Source organism: Trematomus bernacchii, unplaced genomic scaffold (assembly GCF_902827165.1).
Source record: "Trematomus bernacchii unplaced genomic scaffold, fTreBer1.1, whole genome shotgun sequence".
Taxonomy (NCBI): domain Eukaryota; kingdom Metazoa; phylum Chordata; class Actinopteri; order Perciformes; family Nototheniidae; genus Trematomus; species Trematomus bernacchii.
In genome coordinates this window covers 15,931,172-15,951,168 of record NW_022987689.1, presented here as the reverse complement: position 1 = coordinate 15,951,168, position 19,997 = coordinate 15,931,172, and the positions used below count along the sequence as shown (strand labels likewise).

Sequence of the window (19,997 nt, the reverse complement as noted above, 5' to 3'; positions counted from 1 at the left end):
AAACAGCAATCTGATGTTGGTGCTGGGAACACACCAAGAGCTACCAGAGAGGAATTATTTACTTGACTCAAGGTTGATGAGAATAATTACAAAACATGAAGTTTCACAGTGGTGTACAGTAGGTGGCGGTACAGTTGTCAAAGTTATTTTGATCCGCCAACAAAGCAAGAGAAGAAGAAAAGGATGAATGTGATTGGTCTACGCAGGAGTGACACATTGCCCACGCGACTGCCAATGTGGACTAGATTGTAAACACTCGCTGGAAGTGCGCTCTATGTTTAAAGGGTGAAACAGCTAATTTTTGTGTGTACAATTAAAACTACTTTCATTCACAAACAAGTAGATATGGTATCTCTTTACAGACATTAATTCATCCTTCTCCAGAGCGTCAGAGAGGCACACGAGGCAGTAACGGTAAGGCAGCATGTTTAGCTAGCGGCTCACCATTTGTTGTTGTGTCAGTAAACCTAGCTGTGTTAGCTTCTTTAGCAAGTGTATTTCCTTTAAAAATCCTCATGTCAAGAGGAAACCACACCTGACAGGGAAAACTGAGCCTTGTGTGGTGTCAAATTCAGGAGGAAATCAAATATATACATATATATATATGTTAGGCTTGTGCAACTGACAGATTACCTGAACTGCTATGCAAAGCTTTGACAACCATTGGAAATGCATCGAGTATCTCCACATCTTTGCCAGTTTTTAGATCCTTTGTGTACAAATAACTGTTGCTATAGCAGGATTTAAAAAAAAACGTTTTTGTTGTTGCAATGAAGCTCCAAAGTTGCTGTAGCCAATATATAAATACTACAATTAAAGTAAAAATCCTGCATTCCTACCCTTTTATAGGCAAAATGTACTCAAGAGTGAAAGTGCAGCATAATGGCTACTGTCAGTATTATATAATAACATTATATGATTTGATTGATTTGATATATATATATATACTGTATGTGTTGGGTATCCCCAGCTACTAAATACATGTGTTGCAGTAAAATTACAGTATTTCTTACTTAAAAAAACACAGTGACATAAATAGAACTTGAAAATACTAAAAGTAGGCTCGAATATTTCAAAAGTAACCTAAGTACCAGTGGTGTAAGAACATGTTCATACACCTGAGTACTGCAATATGATGTGTTGTTATATATTTTTTATTTTCTAAAACACTGTATCAAATGCTGATCTGTACTTTCAAAAACAGAGTTTGATGATACTGTGATAAAAGCAAATGCAGATCTAACTGTTCATATTTCATGAAACATGTATGTTATTTTATTTTCCACTGATAATTTTTTTAAAGCATTTTATAGTGTTTATACACCATGCCAGCTTGCTTTTGGTAACACAATCTATTGAATCATACTGTAACCCCTGTATCATGATTTTTGCAACATTGTTACCAATACACCGTATGTACAGTAATCGGGTAATTAGTTACATTTCACCACTGCCTATGTAACTACTACATTAACCATCCATAACCTTCATGCTTACCAACAAACCTGATCATAAGTCAGGAAAAACCCATGTGAAACCTTCTATAATAACATTCTGTATTGCAGCTGACATTCTACTTGAGATGCTACTGAAAGCAGAATGAAATACAAGGAGAGTGAGCTGTCATGGTGTGGGTGAGGATCTAAAGTATCAGAAGAACGTGGATCTCAATCTGAATCAGTGTTAAAGAGACGGTGATCCATGGCCTAGTCAGTACTTCAGCAGTGTTGCATATGAGTGATCTGACGGGATACCAACAACTCTCATGTGATCCTTTGTCTTTCAGTCTGACCAATCTCTCCCAGATGCAGCGAACACGCGGCCCGCGGAGCGAAGCAAAATGCCTCAAGAGGAAAAAGGGATTCCTGTCTTTAGTCAAGGGAATTTCTCCCCTTCCTATACGAGCCAAGAAACACGTGTACTCTAAATTACAGCTTTGGATGTGGAGGAAGAGGAGGGAGAAATGCTTTTTCGGAGCAAAGAAAAGAGCTCACAGGATCACCTCCAGCCCTTTACTCAGCGTGAAGACACAGCCACAGGAAAACAAAGTCCCAACCAATCACACACCAAAGCTAGAAGATTCAGACACAGCATCGGCTCTCAGGTGTGACACTGGAGCTTCAGAGGTAACGACCAGAGGTTCGCTTTGTGAATCTGTCAGTCCGTCAGAAACGTTAAATCCATCCAGTTCTTTGCAGAACCAGGTCAAGGACACAAATGTTTCTGAGGGTAACACGAGTCAAACTTTGCTATCTCAGAAAACAGAAGCTTTGGAACAAGTCAGTAAAGTTACAGACCCTTTAACACTTTCTCAAACTATGGAACCTGTGTTGAATACAGAAAGTGATGCATGTGGGTTGAACTCACATTTAAATAAAGAAAGGACATTGGTTCAGGCTCAAAGGCTAGAGGCTGGCGTCCCATCTACTCCGCATCATTTGACTTCTGTGGCTCCAGGTCAGAATCAGATTCCAAACAGACACACGAATAATGGCATCAGCAGTAAGTCTCCTCCAACTGACGTCAGACTGCTGGCAAAAGACATCCAAGGTACATAACTTTTATATTTACTTTAATCAATATTGTGTCAATATATTTTGTTAACATTTTCAGTTTTTAGCTGCTTTTTAAGATGACTATGTTTCCATGTTTCTCTAGAATTTCTGGAGGATTTCTACAGAATATATGGTAGTTTCATCCCATTACAAAAGAGAGACGTGTTGAGACATCTGAAGAGGAAGTTCAACACGGATTTCAGCGGCAGGTAAATCTTTGTGAAGAACTCTGAATCGGACCTTCTTAAATAACTTCGAATCGTTTGGTTCTCTCTGCTTGTTGGATGAAAATCTATTGACTCAATAGCAGTACTTTTTTAGTTGCCATACTGCTCCATTTTGGCATAATGGATAATATGTAGCATTTGTCTTCATGAGTTATCAACTAGTCGCTAACGTCAACGCTGTTATCTGCCTGAAACCTTTATAAACCAGTTTTTACCCACATTTAACAATTCATTTGTTATATCTTTGCCCGTTAGCCTTTAGCTTATAGCTCCTCTGGTCTGTGTCCACCAGGAAAACTCTTATATTAACTTAAGTTATTCATTTAGTTGAGTTATCAAAGAAACAAGATAGACAAAGCTTGGCTATTGTCTTGCAGTCGCTCCGCCTCTCCATGTGTCTGCTGTATAAACACTGAGTTTAGTGTGAAACTCCTTTATTTAGTGTTTTATGAGTTTTTCTTCGTAAACAGTGAGACTTCTATGGATGATTCGTCTCCCGAGAAATACCTCCTGAATATTGAACACTGAAGGAGTCCTGTTCCTAACTGGGACTAGATGACTTCAAAGACCAAACTCTTTTTACTTTGATTGAGTGGCAGAAAATGACATGCTTTGTTACAAGATCTTTAGAAGTGGAGCATTCAGAATGGAGTCTATAACGACCTTCATCTCAGGACCAATTATATATTGTCTTTTTCTCTGTGCAGGAAAAATATAGTCTTCCAAGAAGTGACCAAATACCAAGATGTGATGTTTCAGGAGCCCGTCCCCTGCTTCCAGGTGCTCTACAAGAAACACACGCTGACTCTGGAGGACTTGTCCACACTGGCCGATCAGAACTGGCTCAACGACCAGGTCAGCATCTCACACACCTTAGGTTTCTCATGCTGATTCTGAGAAGAACATTTTCTGTAAAGAAGAGAAGCCTGAATGTTCAATGTTTTGTCTCTTCAAGGTCATGAACATGTATGGAGAGTTGATTATGGAATCCGCGCATCACAAGGTAAATTCTACCTACATGTTTTTTCCTTTTTTAAATATAATTGGAACACCAGCTTGGTGAAGTTTTTACCTGCCAAGGTTTTTAAAAATATTTCCAGTGTTAAAATACATATTCTTTACCAGTTATGGTATTATAAATTCTTCCAGAAAGTTGGATGAAAGGATTGATACTACTGCCATGTCTGTGCGCTAAATACTAAGCTAGTTTAGCTACCATTAGCTTAGCAGAAGACTGAACAGGGGAATTATTTCTGTTCAAAAGTAACAATATGTGCCAAGCAGCATCTCCAAAGCTCACTTATTAACAGCTTATATAAAATGACAGTTATTGTTTTACAAGGTTATATTTGGGACTATTTGCTGGTCAAATGCTGGGACCTCTTGAAGACTTGTCATCGTTATGGCAACTATTGCCAGACAACCACTAGATATAAGGGATTTCCTGAATTGTTGTAACGTTCCTTTAGTTAGTTAATACTTGCCCATAATTCCCATAATTGCGCTATTTCTTTATCCAAACTGTGCAGTAAATACCAGAGGTGGGACCAAGTCATTGTTTTGCAAGTCCGAGTCAAGTCTCAAGTCTTTGCGCTCAAGTCCGAGTCAAGTCTCAAGTCTTTGCGCTCAAGTCCGAGTCAAGTCTCAAGTCAGGATGGGAAAGTTCAAGTCAAGTCCAAGTCCTAAACTTTGACAAAACGAGTCTTAAACAAGTCCTTATGTGCTTTTCAACAAATGTAATGACATCGATCAACAGAATAATAATCAAACTGCTCTTTATTAGTCACATTAATAATTGAATAATCAATTTTCTCTCTGCTGGTAAAGTAACATGTTTGTCTTCTATTGTAAGAGGGATCAGTAAGGTAAGGCTACCGTGACGGTTTGATTCAGAAGGAGTTTAATGGATAAGATCCCTGATGTTAAGGTAACCAGAATGTTTATTTCCACTGTGTACAGCATGTTATAAGGGACCCACAATCTATCTTTATGCAAGGGATAATGTGCAGCGAGCCGGTCTTTATGGGGAAAAAAACACCTGAATCTAGATCCCTCTGCAGGTGGTACTTTAAGTATATTTTGATGCTAATACTTTTGTACTTTTACTTGTAACATTTTGAATGCAGGATCTTTTATTGTAACCGAGTATTCCTACACTCTGGTACTTTTACTCAAGTACAAGATCTGAACTTCTCCCACCTCTGACAATAAATCCTGAGTGGTTACCAAAAAAAAAACCCCTGCTCTGAAGGTTATTTTCATTTTACAAATCCTGCACTCAGCTTTGCTTTCTCCAATATCATTGAAATGCAGCCAGATGCTGCTTCTTTTTTCGGTTTTCGCAAATTTCTTGACTTTTCCGACGCGCTTGCATTTAAATCCGGCTCCCCGTCTCCCCGTGGCTCTGTAGCTGGCCTGTACCACTACAACTGCTGTCTTTGGAGCGTCTGCCCCCCACCCTTCTTTCACATAATGGTATGATCCTAGTGTGTCCTCGCATATGATTGGCCGCATGGTGGCTCAGCAAAATAAAGTCCCGCCCCTGCCTGCATGGATTCTCAGCAAGAGTTGCAGCGGCTGAAGATTCTGCTCTCCCCGACGGGAGTCTGCTCTTCTAGCGGCATCTCGCGATCGGCGTGTTGGAGACCCCTGAATTAAATGATCAAGTCACTTCAAGTCAGAAGGCTCAAGTCCAAGTCAAGTCCCGAGTCATTGGTGTTCAAGTCCAAGTCAAGTCGCAAGTGTTTTGTGATTTTGTCAAGTCGAGTCCAAAGTCATCAAATTGGTGACTCGAGTCCAAGTCATGTGACTCGAGTCCACACCTCTGGTAAATACTTTGAAAGTGCTTTCAGACACGTTTTATTTCAAGCGTATCCACTATGTTTGAATTTCTGACTAGTATAATACACATTCTGGAGTTGAGACGCTTCTCTGCGCTCTCTCCTGGGCAGTCATCCATAGGAATCCCGAACCCAATAAAATACCCAATATTAACGGTGTGTGTGTCTGCCCAAGGACAATTTAAGGTAAAACCTAATAGAGGTGTCATACATAATAACCTAATAAAAGTAAATGTAACAACTACTACACTACAACAAAATAGGAAGATTAAATGTGGACTCTTAAACATAAGATCTCTAGCATCTAAAGCAATATTGGTAAATTATTTAATATCAGATTATAATATTGATATGCTCTCTCACTGAAACTTGGTTGAGACATGAAGAATATGTCAGCATTAATGAGGCCACTCCACCCAGCCATATCAATACTCATATTCCTCGAGGCACATGCCGAGGAGGTGGAGTCTTTGACTCAAGTTTACTTATCAATACGAAACCAAAATTAAATCATACCTCCTTTGAAAGGCTTGTTTTTATTCTTACGCATCCGACCTGGAAAACTTTGCAGCCAATCTTATTTGTTACAGTGTACCGTGCACCAGGTCCTTATTCAGAATTTGTATCAGAATTCTGAGTTTTTATCAACTTTGGTACTTAAAACAGATAAAGTAATTATCGTAGGTGACTTCAATATTCATGTTGACGACGATAAAAATAGCCTTACTGTTGCATTTATCTCTATATTAGATTATATTGGTTTCCTTCAGAGTGTAAATAAACCAACCAACTGTTATAATCACACTCTCAACCTTGTTCTGATTTATGGTATTGAAATTGAGCAACTATTAATCTATAATCCTGCTTTATCCGACAATTTTCCGGCAAAATAAAGCAAAAGTCGAGACAACTTGAAAGGATATGGCGTTCCACTAAACTTGAAGAATCTCGTTTAATTGGCATATTACTCTCAATGAATATAAGAAAGCACTGCGTAAAGCGAGAGCAGCTTACTACTCTTCATTAATAGATGAGAATAAGAATAATGCAAGATTTCTTTTCAGCACTGCAGCCAGGCTGACAGAGAGCCACAGCTCTACTGAGCCTTCTATTCCCATAGCACTCAGTAGTAATGATTTTATGTGCTTTTTTAATGATAAAATTGTTACTCTTAGAAACAAAATTAATGACCTCTTGCCTTTGACCAGTATAGTGTTATCAACAGCTCCCGGAAACGTAAGTTCTAATATTACACTAGATAGTAAATTAGAATGCTTTTCACCCATAAACCTTGAACAATTGAATTCAATGATTCTTTCTTCTAAAGTTCTAAACCATCAACGTGTATCTTAGACCCGATTCCAACTAAGCTGTTGAAGGAAGTTTTTCCATGAATTAACACTTCTTTATTAAATATTATGAATATGTCTTTATTATCAGGCTATGTTCCACAATCATTTAAAGTAGCAGTGATAAAACCGCTTCTTAAAAAGCACAACCTCGAGGTTTTAGCCAATTATAGACCTATTTCTAATCTTCCATTCCTCTCAAAAATTCTTGAGAAAGCAGTCGCAAAACAGTTGTGTGATTACTTAAAAAACAATGATTTATTTGAAGATTTTCAGTCTGGCTTTAGAACACATCATAGCACAGAGACAGCTCTGGTTAAAGTCACAAATGACCTTCTAATAGCCTCAGACAAAGGACTTGTCTTGCTCGATCTCAGTGCTGCATTTGATACTATCGACCATGATATCCTATTGCAAAGACTAGAGCACTTAGTTGGCATAAAGGGAACTGCTTTAGGCTGGTTTAGGTCCTATCTATCTGAACGCTCTCAGTTTGTGTGTGTCAACGATGTATCTTCCATGCAAACCAAAGTGAGCCATGGAGTGCCACAGGGCTCAGTGCTTGGACCTATTTTGTTCACATTATATATGCTTCCGTTAGGCAATATTATAAGGAATCACTCTGTACATTTTCATTGTTATGCGGATGATACTCAACTATATTTATCCATCAAGCCTGATGAAACCAATCATCTAAATAAAATTCAAGACTGCCTCAAGGATGACGTGGATGACCTTACATTTTTTTATGTTAAACACGGCCAAAACTGAAGTTATTGTACTCGGCCCAAAGAATCTACGAAACAAACTACCTAAAGATATATTAACTATGGATGGCATTCATTTGGCCTCCAGTGAGACTGTAAGGAATCTTGGTGTTATATTTGATCAGGATTTTTTCTTTAATGCCCACATAAAATTAATCTCAAGGACCGCCTTCTTTCATCTACGTAACATAGCAAAGATCAGGCATATCTTGCCTCAAAACGATGCAGAGAAACTAGTCCATGCATTTGTTACTTCAAGGCTGGATTATAACTCTTTATTATCAGGGTGTACCAAAAAGTCAGTTTAGTCGCTTCAGCTAATTCAAAAATGCTGCAGCACGTGTACTAACCAGAGTTAGGAAAAGGGACCACATTACTCTTGTTATGGCTGCCTTACACTGGCTCCCTATAGAACACAGGATAGAATTTAAAATTATTCTTCTCGCCTGCAAAGCCCTTAATGGGCAGGTGCCATCTTACCTTAAAGGGGACCTATCATGCAAAATGCACTTTGTGATGTCTTTTATACATAAATATGTGTCCCCAGTGCGTCGGGGAACTCACGCAGCGTCAGAAAATAAAACCCTTTCTCTTTTCCTCCGTACCCAAATCTTTTAAAAACGGGTGTACAACGAGCGGATACAGATTTCCATCCGAACTGACGTGTCCATCCGAGGTGACGTCGGCGGACCCACAGAAAGTTGCTATCAGAAACAATGTCTGACGTGTTTTGGACGTCTTTGTTTACATTAGCAAGCCTCGCTAACACTCAGAGCTAACCTGTATTGAAGAGCACATGTGTTTTAAAAATCAGGAAATAAAAAAAGAACTCGCCTTGTGATAAACCTGCAAGAGAAAAAGCATTTGAGCTCCATACTATTTCAGAAATAATCCTTGACGTGGTTTAAACAGGATGGCGTTTTATCACAACCGAATTTAACTTTATCTCCGGTAGAATTCTGATCAGGCATTAGCTCCGCCTCCTCTTATTTATTTATTTCAAGCTAAGGACCCAAAATCTGCGTTTCTCAGATGCCCCTTTCACACCAACGCGTTTTCAGCGCCGGCTCGGAGCTAGAGCCTGAAAAGTACCGGTTTTTCCTGTTCACACCGCAGCGGCGCCGCCTCTTAGCTCCGGAATCCGGTTCACTTCCAGCTCCAAAAAATTGTCGGTCTAGAAGCAAGAGCTTCGGAGCTAAGAGGCGGCGTCGCTTACGTCTCACTTACGTCGAGGCGTGCAGGAAACTAAACCCACCTCCCCTGAACATGGGTCGACTGAAGAGTCTCGTCATGCCTGCCTACAAGCAGTAGCGCTGAGCAAAGTGACTAGAAGGCAACCACACACTTATAAAAAAAAACACACTTTATAAAGTCAGGCAACACTAACCAGGCTTCGTGTGATTCTGTTTATTTGTACCTTACTTTGACCATGCGTTCGCTGTTATTGATCATTGTGGAGAGCAGGCAGACGTTTTGTTTTTTATTATAGCAGCTATCGGATGGAATCAATACATGGGCTGCACAGGTTGTCATGTCCGACTATCACAAGTAGAATCATAATGAAAAATACGCCGGTAAAATGTGCCTGTAGAAAACGGCTTAGCAAGTAGTCAGTTTAGCTTCGGTTGCTATGCTAACATCACCCATGTTATACCAGAGAAACGTTCATAACAGCGTTGTGATGCCAAACAGCGTCAATTCAGACTGACACACATTCACTTAAGGGGAACTGGGGATATGTATCAGCTGCTTGTGTGACAGTCAGACAGTGAATACTTTAGAGCCGTGTGAGCTAACCCGGAGCTAACGGGAGAATAAACTCCCGTGGAAGAGCAGCCAGCACTGCAGCGGTCGGTAAATGCCGCTGAAACACATTAATAAACAATGAACCACGGCACTCTGGAGAAAAGTATAAGGTTGGAGAAGTCGTTATTTAATTTAATCTGGCTTCGTATGATTAAAAGCAACACGATCATCGACCCGACGCAGTCCCCCGTTGTTGTTGTTGTTGTTGTGAGCTCCGTTGGGGAGAAAATCAGCGATGTAAACGGTGACGTCATGACGCAGCAGCGGCAGCTCTGGGCGGTGTGAACAGAGCGGGAGCAGAAAATGGAAACCGGAGCTGAACCAGAAAAGCTCTAGCTAGGAGCTAGAAAGGGAAAAGCGCTGGTGTGAAAGCCGCATAACAGGGCTTCAAAAGAGGGGTTTGAGCAATATGAGGCATGGCTACAATGGGTGATCTGTTTGGTATTTTGAAAAAAAAAACTTCACAGACATGTTTTATATAGGTATGGCCCTACAATATATTTTTCAAATATAGCATGATAGGTCCACTTTAAATAACTAATTATACCCTACTGTCCTACTAGGGCATTGCGTTCCAAGCATGCACGGTTGTTCCTAGAGTCTCTAAAAGTACAGAGCCTTTTCTTATCAAGCTCCACTTTTGTGGATTCAGCTTCCAGTTTGTGTTCGGGCGGCAGACAGCCTATCCGTTTTTAAGAGTACGCTTAAGACTTTCCTTTTTGATAAAGCTTATAGTTGATAAGAGAATCTAATAAGAGTGCATTGACGTAGACACGTTGTGCCTCTTCACCTATACATCTCAGTTCTTACTCTTTTTCCTTACTGATGGTATGGATGTCATTTGGTTGTGTGTGTCGACGGTGGAAGCAGGGAGAGGCATACACGTGCCTTGATCCCTGCCGAGTCGACGCACAACTGTTGATTGGTGTCAGCGCCAGAAAAACTTTTTAGGAGCAATGCGCTCATGGTCAGTATAGATGTGCATACATCTTAGTTCCTACTCTTTTCCCTCACCCTATCCTAAGGGAGTGCATGTACGTAGACATGTTGTGCCTCTCCACCTCTGTTCCTTACTTCTTACTTGCTACCCTTTTCCCTCAACCTATCCTAAGGGAGTGCATGTACGCAGACACGTTATGCCTCTCCACCTCTGTTCCTTACTTCTTACTTGCTACCCCTTTCCCTCAACCTATCCTAAGGGAGTCCATGTACGTAGACACGTTGTGCCTCTCCACCTCTGTTCCTTACTTCTTACTTGCTACCCCTTTCCCTCAACCTATCCTAAGGGAGTCCATGTACGTAGACACGTTAGTTTTGCTGCTATAGGCTTAGACTGTCGGGGGGGACCTTACTTCTTCCTTCTGTCTGTCTGTACCTGTGTACTCTCATGTTCCGAATAACCCAGCTTCCCCCAAATTTCTTTTTGGTGTCTATCTACGCCTGGATCCTGAGTCCTGGCTGATCCTGTTGCTGCGGTCCTGTGTCCTGGATCCTGAGTCATGTGTCCTAGATCCTGGATCTGGAGTCCTGGATCCTGAGTCCTGGATCATGTGTCCTGGATCCTCTATCCTGAGTCCTGGATTTCAGTCCTGGACTTCGAGTCGTGGCTGAACCTGTCACTGTGGTCCTGCCTGAACCTGTCACTGTGGTCCTGCCTGACTCTCATCATACTACTTCCCTGATGGCTCCCACAGGATTGTTGACATCCTCGTGGATTCATCTTCTTATTATAGACACATGCATTTCCAAACATTTGGTCTACCTATGCTGTAAAATGTATTATCTCTTCGATTTACACACAACATCTATTGCACGTCTGTCCGTCCTGGGAGAGGGATCCCTCCTCTGTTGCTCTCCCTGAGGTTTCTCCCATGTTCCCCTTTAAACTGTGGGTTTTTCTCTGGAAGTTTTTCCTTGTACGATGTGAGGGTCTAAGGACAGAGGGTGTCGTATTGTCATACTGATATTCTGTACAAACTGTGAAGTCCACTGAGACAAATGTAACATTTGTGATATTGGGCTCTATAAATAAACATTGATTGATTGATTGATTGACATTCATTTCCACAGTCTTTAATTATTGTAAATTTGTATCTTCTTTTCATCCCAACTCTTAGGTCCATTTTCTGAACAGCTTCTTCCACAGGCAGCTCATGACTAAAGGATACGACGGTGTTAAGAGATGGACGAAGCAGGTTGGGAAAAAATAACTTTAAAGTCTGCATGATAAAATGATTCTGAAACAAAAAGAAGATAAATCAGAGTGGCTTTAATCTTTCCTGCGCAGGTGGACTTGTTTTCCAAGAGCTTGCTTTTGGTGCCCATCCACCTGGAGGTTCACTGGTGTCTGGTGACGGCCGACATCGCAAAAAAAAAGATCTGCCTTTACGACTCTCAGGGGAACGCACTGCAGAAGGTCGCCAGGGTAACCTCATGTTTCTTGTCTAGCAATCTACTTAAAAAACTCAGTTGCTTCTCCTGCGCTTAGTTCTTATCCTCAAGACATTTTAAAGTGTTTCTTTATGTTTTGCTTATTATAGAACATCCTGAAATACTTGATGGTGGAAGCAAGGGAGAGGAAGCAAACTGATTTTGAAAGTGGTTGGGCGGTGTCGTACGATGAGGTATGTTCCTTTGATGGTGTAAGGTTATTGATAATGATAATACAAGTAATGATAATATACATAAGGTAATCTCACAAATGCATAAAACAGAGCTCATGTGATGTCTTGTCTCCCCCTGCTGTCCTTTACAGATAATCCCACAGCAGACCAATGAAAATGACTGCGGAGTTTTTGTCTTGGAGGTACGAGCATGTTTATTAGGCAAAAAGGGATAGTGCAGATAGTTTGAAGCTTGGGGTTGTATGAGGTTCTTATCCATAGTCGGTGTATTACCTACACTAGATGGTGGACGGCACACCCGTTTGGAGAAACAATAAGAAGCGTCAACAGGAAGCTAAGCAATGTACTGATGTGGAGGGGGAAGCAACAAAAGGTATACAAAAATCCATCAGTTTAAGTGTACACTATATTGAGAATATATCACCATTTCACTTCGTCTTCAGACAGCTATATAGCCTATTTTTCAGACCAGGAAATGAAGCTATTAGGTTTATCAATGCTCTCTTCAAAGCCACCAAACTCAATTTACAAAAAGAGTATTTTTACTTTGATAAAACAAGGCATTTTGTGGTCTATCACTGCCTTTATTGGTTTGGATTTGTTGTGTTATTGTGTGATTTTTGTGTTTTTAAATGGTTAGTTTGGATTCACAAAAGTCTCACAGTACCCAAACTAACTAACCAATTAAAGCAGCTATAGACTAGCAGGTTGCATATTTTGCAAGGTTAAATAAGTGTTTTTTCCAATGAAGTCTAGTAACTTTGAAGATATTTTAGATGGATATAACAGCTTCAGTTGCCTGTTAGAAAGGGATCTTTCATTGCAAGGTAAAGCAGTGAAAATATTCTAAATATAGCGTACACTCAAACTGATATCGGGGTTTTTTTAATGGGTCTTTCCATTAGTTGGGTATAATATGTTCTGTGTCGCCCCCATCCACAGCAGTTCATTGCTTGAGTTCCACAGGTGGTGACATTTTCTCCTGACTATGGATAAGTATCTTATGCTACCCCTCTTCTAAACATCCTAACTATTTATTTGAGTATAAATGGTAAATGGACTGTACTTATATAGCGCTTTATCCAGTCTTTAAGACCCCTCAAAGCGCTTTATATACTACATGTCGTTCACCCATTCACACCCATTCATACAGAGCAGTGTACCTTACTCTAGGAACTAACATTCATACACATTCACACACCGTTGGCCATGCCATCGGTAGCAACTCAGGGTTAAGTATCTTGCCCAAGGATACAACGACATGTTGACTGCATGGGCTGGGATCGAACTCACAACCTTCTGGTTGAAAGATGACCGCACTCCCTCGCAGCCACAGTCACCCTTACTATATACTACATTACTTCAATCAGGAGAGACGGTTTTGATGTAATAATACATATTTATTGCCAGGAATACACAAATGAATGTAATGGAGTTTTGGCGATTAGGCCCTGTTGTGCAGGAGTATCATTCGGGAGGGGAGAACCGATCCGATGAACCCACCGGGGTCTAGACACTGGTGGTGGTGAATGGATAGTTGGGGTCGGTCTGAAGAGGAGTGGCTTAGCTTGACCCTGGATTCAGAGGGACAGAAGGTGAAAAGGGGTTGAGGAGGGTTGCGTCGAGTCACCTGAAATGACAACTGTCGGAGGGGGGAGAGCAGATTTAAAAGGTTTAGCAGAGCGCTATGATAGGCTTGTGGGAATAGAGCAAAGTGATTGGTTAAGCTGGGGAGTGACACCCCCGATCACTTATTGAGAGGAGAGAGAGTAGTAACATAGAAATAGTAGATGAATGAGTAAAGACGGTCTTCCTGGTTGAACTTGCGCTGAGCTTCATTTCCATAATCGTGGTATTGAACTCATTACATTCTCCTTCACAGTACTCTAGACGCCTCGCTCTGGAAAAACCTCAGCAGTTTTCACAGAAGGACATACCAAAGATACGCAAGAGGATCTACAAAGAGCTCTGTGACTGTGCGCTCCATGAACAGGGTTGACCACGATCAGACAGTTGTGTTTCCTACCCTTTTCACTGATAATATCCGAAAAGGGTAGGAAATAAACAGCCCACACTTTGAGGGCCTCAGTATCCGCTGTACTGCAGCCCTTCAGCGCTGTGAGTGTTGCAATGTTTTTATGATTGCTGTTTTTATGTGATCAATATTTATTCAGGCATGGTATTCAAGAAGAAATGAAAGTTCCTGTTAGACCATGGATTGGAGTTTACACATCTACACTGCACCAACAGAGCCTTAATGTTCGGCCTGTCTTATAAAAAAAAAAAAAAGGTGTGTTTTCTGATCAAGATTCTGTACACTTTATAAGTGTAATTGTGCCTCTTTCAGCCGTTAGACACAGATGACTGAATGAAGGATATGTATTTTATTCATTAAAAAAAACATTTGTTTGTTTTAATAATGGAAATAAAAAGTTCATGAAGTTAAAATAAAGCACAATTTCGAAAAATGTCACAATGTATTTTATTATTTGCATTGTCTGTGTGCACTGCATGCGTGAGCGCAGGGTACATATATATTCATCAATACACAAAGAACAATACATATCTAAATAGAGACCGGTATTTGTTTTATATCCAGTGATTATACCTGCATGCGTACGTCTCCCTGTCATAATTCATACACTGATAAGAAAGCAGTGCTCAAGAGAAAAATGGAAATGTAAGGCACAATACAAACTAATGTTAGGTTTTCAGTATGAGAACCAGATTAAATTAATAAATAATATATTTTAATTAATATATTGCGCAATATGTAATATTCATTACCAGATAAATCTGTTCACAACAGACATGTTTCTATTACTGACCTTATCAGTACACTAGATACAATAAAATGCTGATTTACACATAGTATATTTGTTCAAATTATGCCCACACTCTTAAATATCTCAATGGGACCTACCTGGTTAAATAAAGGTTTGAAATGAAAAAATGAAAGAATATATATTTTCCCTGTTACCTTCAGTGCTATTTATTTATAATAACTATTTTTCTTTTTACCATATTAATAACACTACAGGTATGAGTAAACTTATATATCTTTGGTATTTTGGTGTGAAGAGTCCTTTTAACTATTTAAAAAAAAAGATAATGTGAAAAATGCGAAATTATCCCTTTTTTCGTGCTGTGTGCAGATTACCGATAACCCCTGATTTTTGGATACTACATTTTTTGAAAGGGGCCCTACTATTCAAATGTTTAGTTTAATATTAGTCTTTTGTGTCTACTGTGTCATGGCCTGGCTCTTGGCCATAACAAAAAGCGTGGAAAGGACAAGAACATATATGAAAAATATATTTATTAACAAAAGTTTAACGTAAACCAAAAAAACTAACACAAAGGAAAAGCAAAAAGACGAAGCGACGTGGCTGCTCCGAGGTCAGGTCCTCTGCGGGGGAGAGAGATTGCGGGTCTCACTCAGGCCCTTTAACCCTCTGGTACCGGCCGCCAGGTGTCCTCAATCCCAGCTGATAGACCAAAGGGAGAACCTTAAAGGAACACACACACACACACAAGAGATAACAAGGCAGGGGTCGTCACCCCCCCCCCCCCCCCCCCCCCCCCTTAAAGTCGGTGTCCCCAGGACCACCAGCACACCAACCCCAACCCTGACAAAAAAAAAAAACCCACCAGTAATGAAAAACAAAAACACAAGACATAAGGCACCCCACTTCCAACAAAACCAACAATTGCAACATACAACCCTCACACTGCCAACCGCTCCTCCAACACCCAGCCACATCTTTAGCAACACAGGTAGGCTACCTGAGAAGCACACTTTAAAGAAAATGGGCAGAGCGAGAACGATTTATCAAAACAGTATGACAGACAATACATTACCGTCACGGCCCGTGTTTCCTCAGTTGTAGCAGTTAGTTTCACTGGCTTTACTGCAATACACCGCAACGTGGCCAATGTCGCCACACCTGTAACATTTCACCCTACTACAACGTCTCTGGATGTGACCAAGCCCACCGCAGGAGTAGCACTTCCGGTCGTTGGCATGCCCACAGTCACGAGCCATGTGTCCTTGGTCTCCACACCGATAGCAGAACATTTACTTGCCTCTTCCTCGACCCCTGCTGCCGCCGCCACGACCACCATCAACGCCGCCGCCGCCACGACCACTTTGACTAGTGGGACAATGCTTGGTCTTCTGGTTTCTAAGCATAGTTTTGGCCATAGCACGAGTGATCACACAAGAGGACGTAACGTCTTCCAACCCTGTAGAGCTCTCCTCAGACCCTGACTCAATCAGACCGCCAGTGACTAAAAGCGCAGGGGGAACATCAGTCCAGACTCTGCTACCTGCCAAACCGTTGCCCAGAATGAACTGTATACCCTCTATTGGCAAAGCTGGACGTACACCAACAGCCACCTCACCCTTAACAAGATCACAGTCAATATATATCCTATGAACAGGAATAGGAAGAACTTTTAATCCCATCCCCCAACTCAGAACTGTGTCACCAGTGTCACTTTCATCAGACAAAGGCAAAACAGAGTCAACAATATAGGAGTCAAAAGCCCCTGTGTCCCGCAAGATTTTGATTGGAACTCTGACATTGCTACCTACCAATGACACCAAGCCGTCTCGTATAAATGGAGCATAAGATGCCAAAACCTCAGATCCACATAAGTGGGATGTAAGCACATCGGCAACACAGCAGCTTTTCACAGGAGCAGCCAACGCAACAGGCCTAACAAAATATCTTCCTCCCTCAGATTTTGCTCTAAGCGCAGGACATTCTGCCTTCCAATGGCCTTTTTCACGACAGTAGTGGCAAATATCATTATTTAGTGGGAATGCTGATACAGCTACGGACAAACAAGTTATTATTATTCCGTCCAATTATTTTGTCCGTCTTCTCCTCCCACATTCAACATCGCAGAAACTCCGTTCAAACATCAAAACGTTCAGCTCGGTCGGGAATCGGGCGCTATTACTTTTATCATTAATAACTTTCATAATTCCAGAGATACATCCCATAATACATCACATTTTTAACCATTGAAGTCAATGGAGATATTCTTCAGACTTCAACAAATCTTCATGCGACTTCAACTGCTAACTGTTCATTCATACTTTCACTCAGAAACCTCATTCCAACTTTAAAATGTTACACATCTTTCCGACATTATTCGTGTAACACAACTTTTAAATCTGATTCTTACTTTTAGAGATATTAAACATTGTTCAGACCTTGTTAAAGAGGTTTTCTTCAGATTTTAACATTAACTAGAGTGCGTGATGTCACAGCTAGAGGGTAAGAAATCTTGAAATGTGCCTTCATATTTTTTTTTAAAACTGCCATAATTCCCAAACCCTACATTCTTGAGACATAGTTTTTCATGACAAACGTAGGAAAACATCTCGTAGCTTGAAAAATTACAAATAATTAAGCAAAATAATTAAACAAAAACGCCTCTTGAGGGCATGAAGTGACAAAAACGTTTAACATGTCTCCATTAAAGCCCATTGTAATTTCAGGCAGATATTTCCTCACAGCAGCAGCCACACACCTTTCTTAAACTGCCAAAAAGGCCACATTATTAACCCGAAAGTACACAAAAATTACACTTCAGATACTCAACTTCCTTGACATGCTTCACGTTTTGAAATTTCACAGATATCTGTTATCGTTCTTCCACAATTCAATTCAGAACAATGAAGCCTTTGATCTTGTCATAGCTCGTTAGCTCAACTATAAACACCTGTGTAATGGAACACGATGATATTCTCTCTCTCTCTCTCTCTCTCTCTCTCTCTCTCTCTCTCTCTCTCTCTCTCTCTCTCTCTCTCTCTCTCTCTCTCTCTCCTAATACAATTATAAAATGCAATAACGTGCTTTAACCAGTAGGTGTCCCTTTCTATCAGCTGTGCACCGTTATGGCATAAATACAGCCTATCTACCAATTGGATCAAATATAAAAGTCAGCCGAATTAGTGTTGATACTGCAAGGAGACGTATTGTGTGAAAAGAAATGTAAGATGTTTAATTGCTTATATATTTAAGATCCACGTCAAGTTTTCAGTTTTGGCGGCAGTTCCTGTTTGTCTAGAAGTCTTGTCATCAGGGCTCTATACATAGAGTTAACTACGGCAGATATGTCATATTTAATGCAGCCGAAACGTGTATTACAATGCCGTTATGTGATGACTTTCAAAGAGAAAAGCAAGCACACTCGGAATAATGTATTATTTAATTGTTTTATACAGTCTATGGTTGCTACAGAGGATTGTGGGTAATGTCATGTCTTCGGCCATCCAAAACTCATAGAAAACGACTTGTTTCTCAGAATTGAAGGAAAAACGTGACAAAAGCATTGTACACACACTAAAACCTATCAATGTCGTTTAATTAACAAGGATAATCTGGTGTTTTTGAAGAGAAAAGCAAGCACACTCGGAATAATGTATTATTTAATTTTTTTAAACAGTCTATGGTTGCTACAGAGGATTGTGGGTAATGTAATGTCTTCGGCCATCCAAAACTCATAGAAAACGACTTGTTTCTCAGAATTGAAGGGGAAAACGAGACAAAAGCATTGTACACACACTAAAACCTATCAATGTCGTTTAATTAACAAGGATACAGTAATCTGGTGTTTTTGAGTTGATGAGTAGTGGAGATATCACTGTCAAATCAATCGACAGTAAGGGGAATACTTACTTCCGGGTGTACAATTCTCCATTATCCAATGGGAATGGACGCTCACATTGCCTTTAACAGCCTCCGACACAAACGAATGCCGTGCTTCCCTAAGCGTCAAATACCGACGCCGATGGGAATACATTGCAATCAGTTGAAAGCTCTTTGCGTCCGTTTATGAAGCTGAAGGAGCCTCGGCGCGTCACAACTGGACGCCACGGGACCCTGACCAAGCGTCGCTCCTGGACGCTTAGGGAGTGAGAGTGTGTTGGATCATTCGCCATCAAGTTAGTTCAAAAGTTTGCATTTCAAATATTCTGCTGCTTTTCCAAGCCTTTTTTACTTTCTTTACTTCTCTCATCACACATTCAAGCCCCCAGTGTTCATGTATCATTTCAATCTAAATTCTTCACTTTCTTCTTACACATTACATTTCAGCATAAAGCATTCCCACTAGCAATTTCTTCAGGAATTGCATTCTCTAGTTATCCATGTTGTCCACCTCAGATTTTACCAAACCCAATTTCCTTGGATCCATCCCAAATGAACCAACATCAACAGCCTTTCTACTTCCTTCAAAAACAGTTAGGGCCTCAGAGCGCCCTCCGAACCTGCTCTTATGAAGCAACACAAACTCATCAGCTGCCACAGCAGCTTCAGCCGCAGAAGTGACCCTGTGTTCTGTTATGTAAGTAGCAATCTTGTCAGGAAGAATATTTTTTTTAACTGTTCCAAAGTCATGAGCTCACACAAATCATCAAAAGTAGTGATTTCAAGAGCAGTTAACCAACGCTTAAAATGAACAGACAAATCCCTCGCCATCTCCACATATGTTTGATCTTGTTTTTGCTCAAAGGACCTAAAACGCTGTCGATAGGCCTCTGGCACCAGTTCATATGCTCTAAGCACCGCTGATTTTATTTTACTATAGCTAGAGCTATCTTCCAGACATAAGGAGGAATATGCAGACTGTGCTCTTCCTGTGAGAACACACTGCATCAGGCCAATCTCTAGCCCTAGCTACACGTTCAAATAATTTTAAAAACTTGTCGGGATCACTTTCATTAAAGTGAGGCAGCAAGCGCAGGTTACTAATATCAAAGCGATGAGGAGACCAGAGGCCTGTACTACGAAGCCGGATTTTCGCTTAGCCGG

General features: G+C 40.6%; 1 protein-coding gene across 4 annotated transcripts; it reads left to right on the top strand.

Moving 5' to 3' along the window:
* The first annotated feature begins 223 nt into the window (after positions 1-223).
* LOC117488267 (sentrin-specific protease 5-like) lies at positions 224-14,594 on the top strand. Of its 4 annotated transcripts, none has more exons than XM_034137072.1 (11): positions 224-414; positions 1,566-1,634; positions 1,787-2,550; positions 2,659-2,764; positions 3,490-3,637; positions 3,738-3,785; positions 11,662-11,739; positions 11,832-11,969; positions 12,085-12,168; positions 12,300-12,350; positions 14,051-14,594. In XM_034137072.1, exons 2-11 carry the CDS (start codon positions 1,600-1,602, stop codon positions 14,165-14,167), a joined length of 1,569 nt encoding a protein of 522 aa, XP_033992963.1. In that variant the 5' UTR covers positions 224-414; positions 1,566-1,599; the 3' UTR covers positions 14,168-14,594. The 4 variants fall into 4 exon arrangements, with proteins under 4 accessions (XP_033992963.1, XP_033992965.1, XP_033992964.1 ...); XM_034137074.1 differs by having other exon boundaries at positions 231-414; positions 1,566-1,694; XM_034137073.1 differs by having other exon boundaries at positions 231-414; positions 1,566-1,709.
* The last annotated feature ends 5,403 nt before the right edge of the window (positions 14,595-19,997 follow it).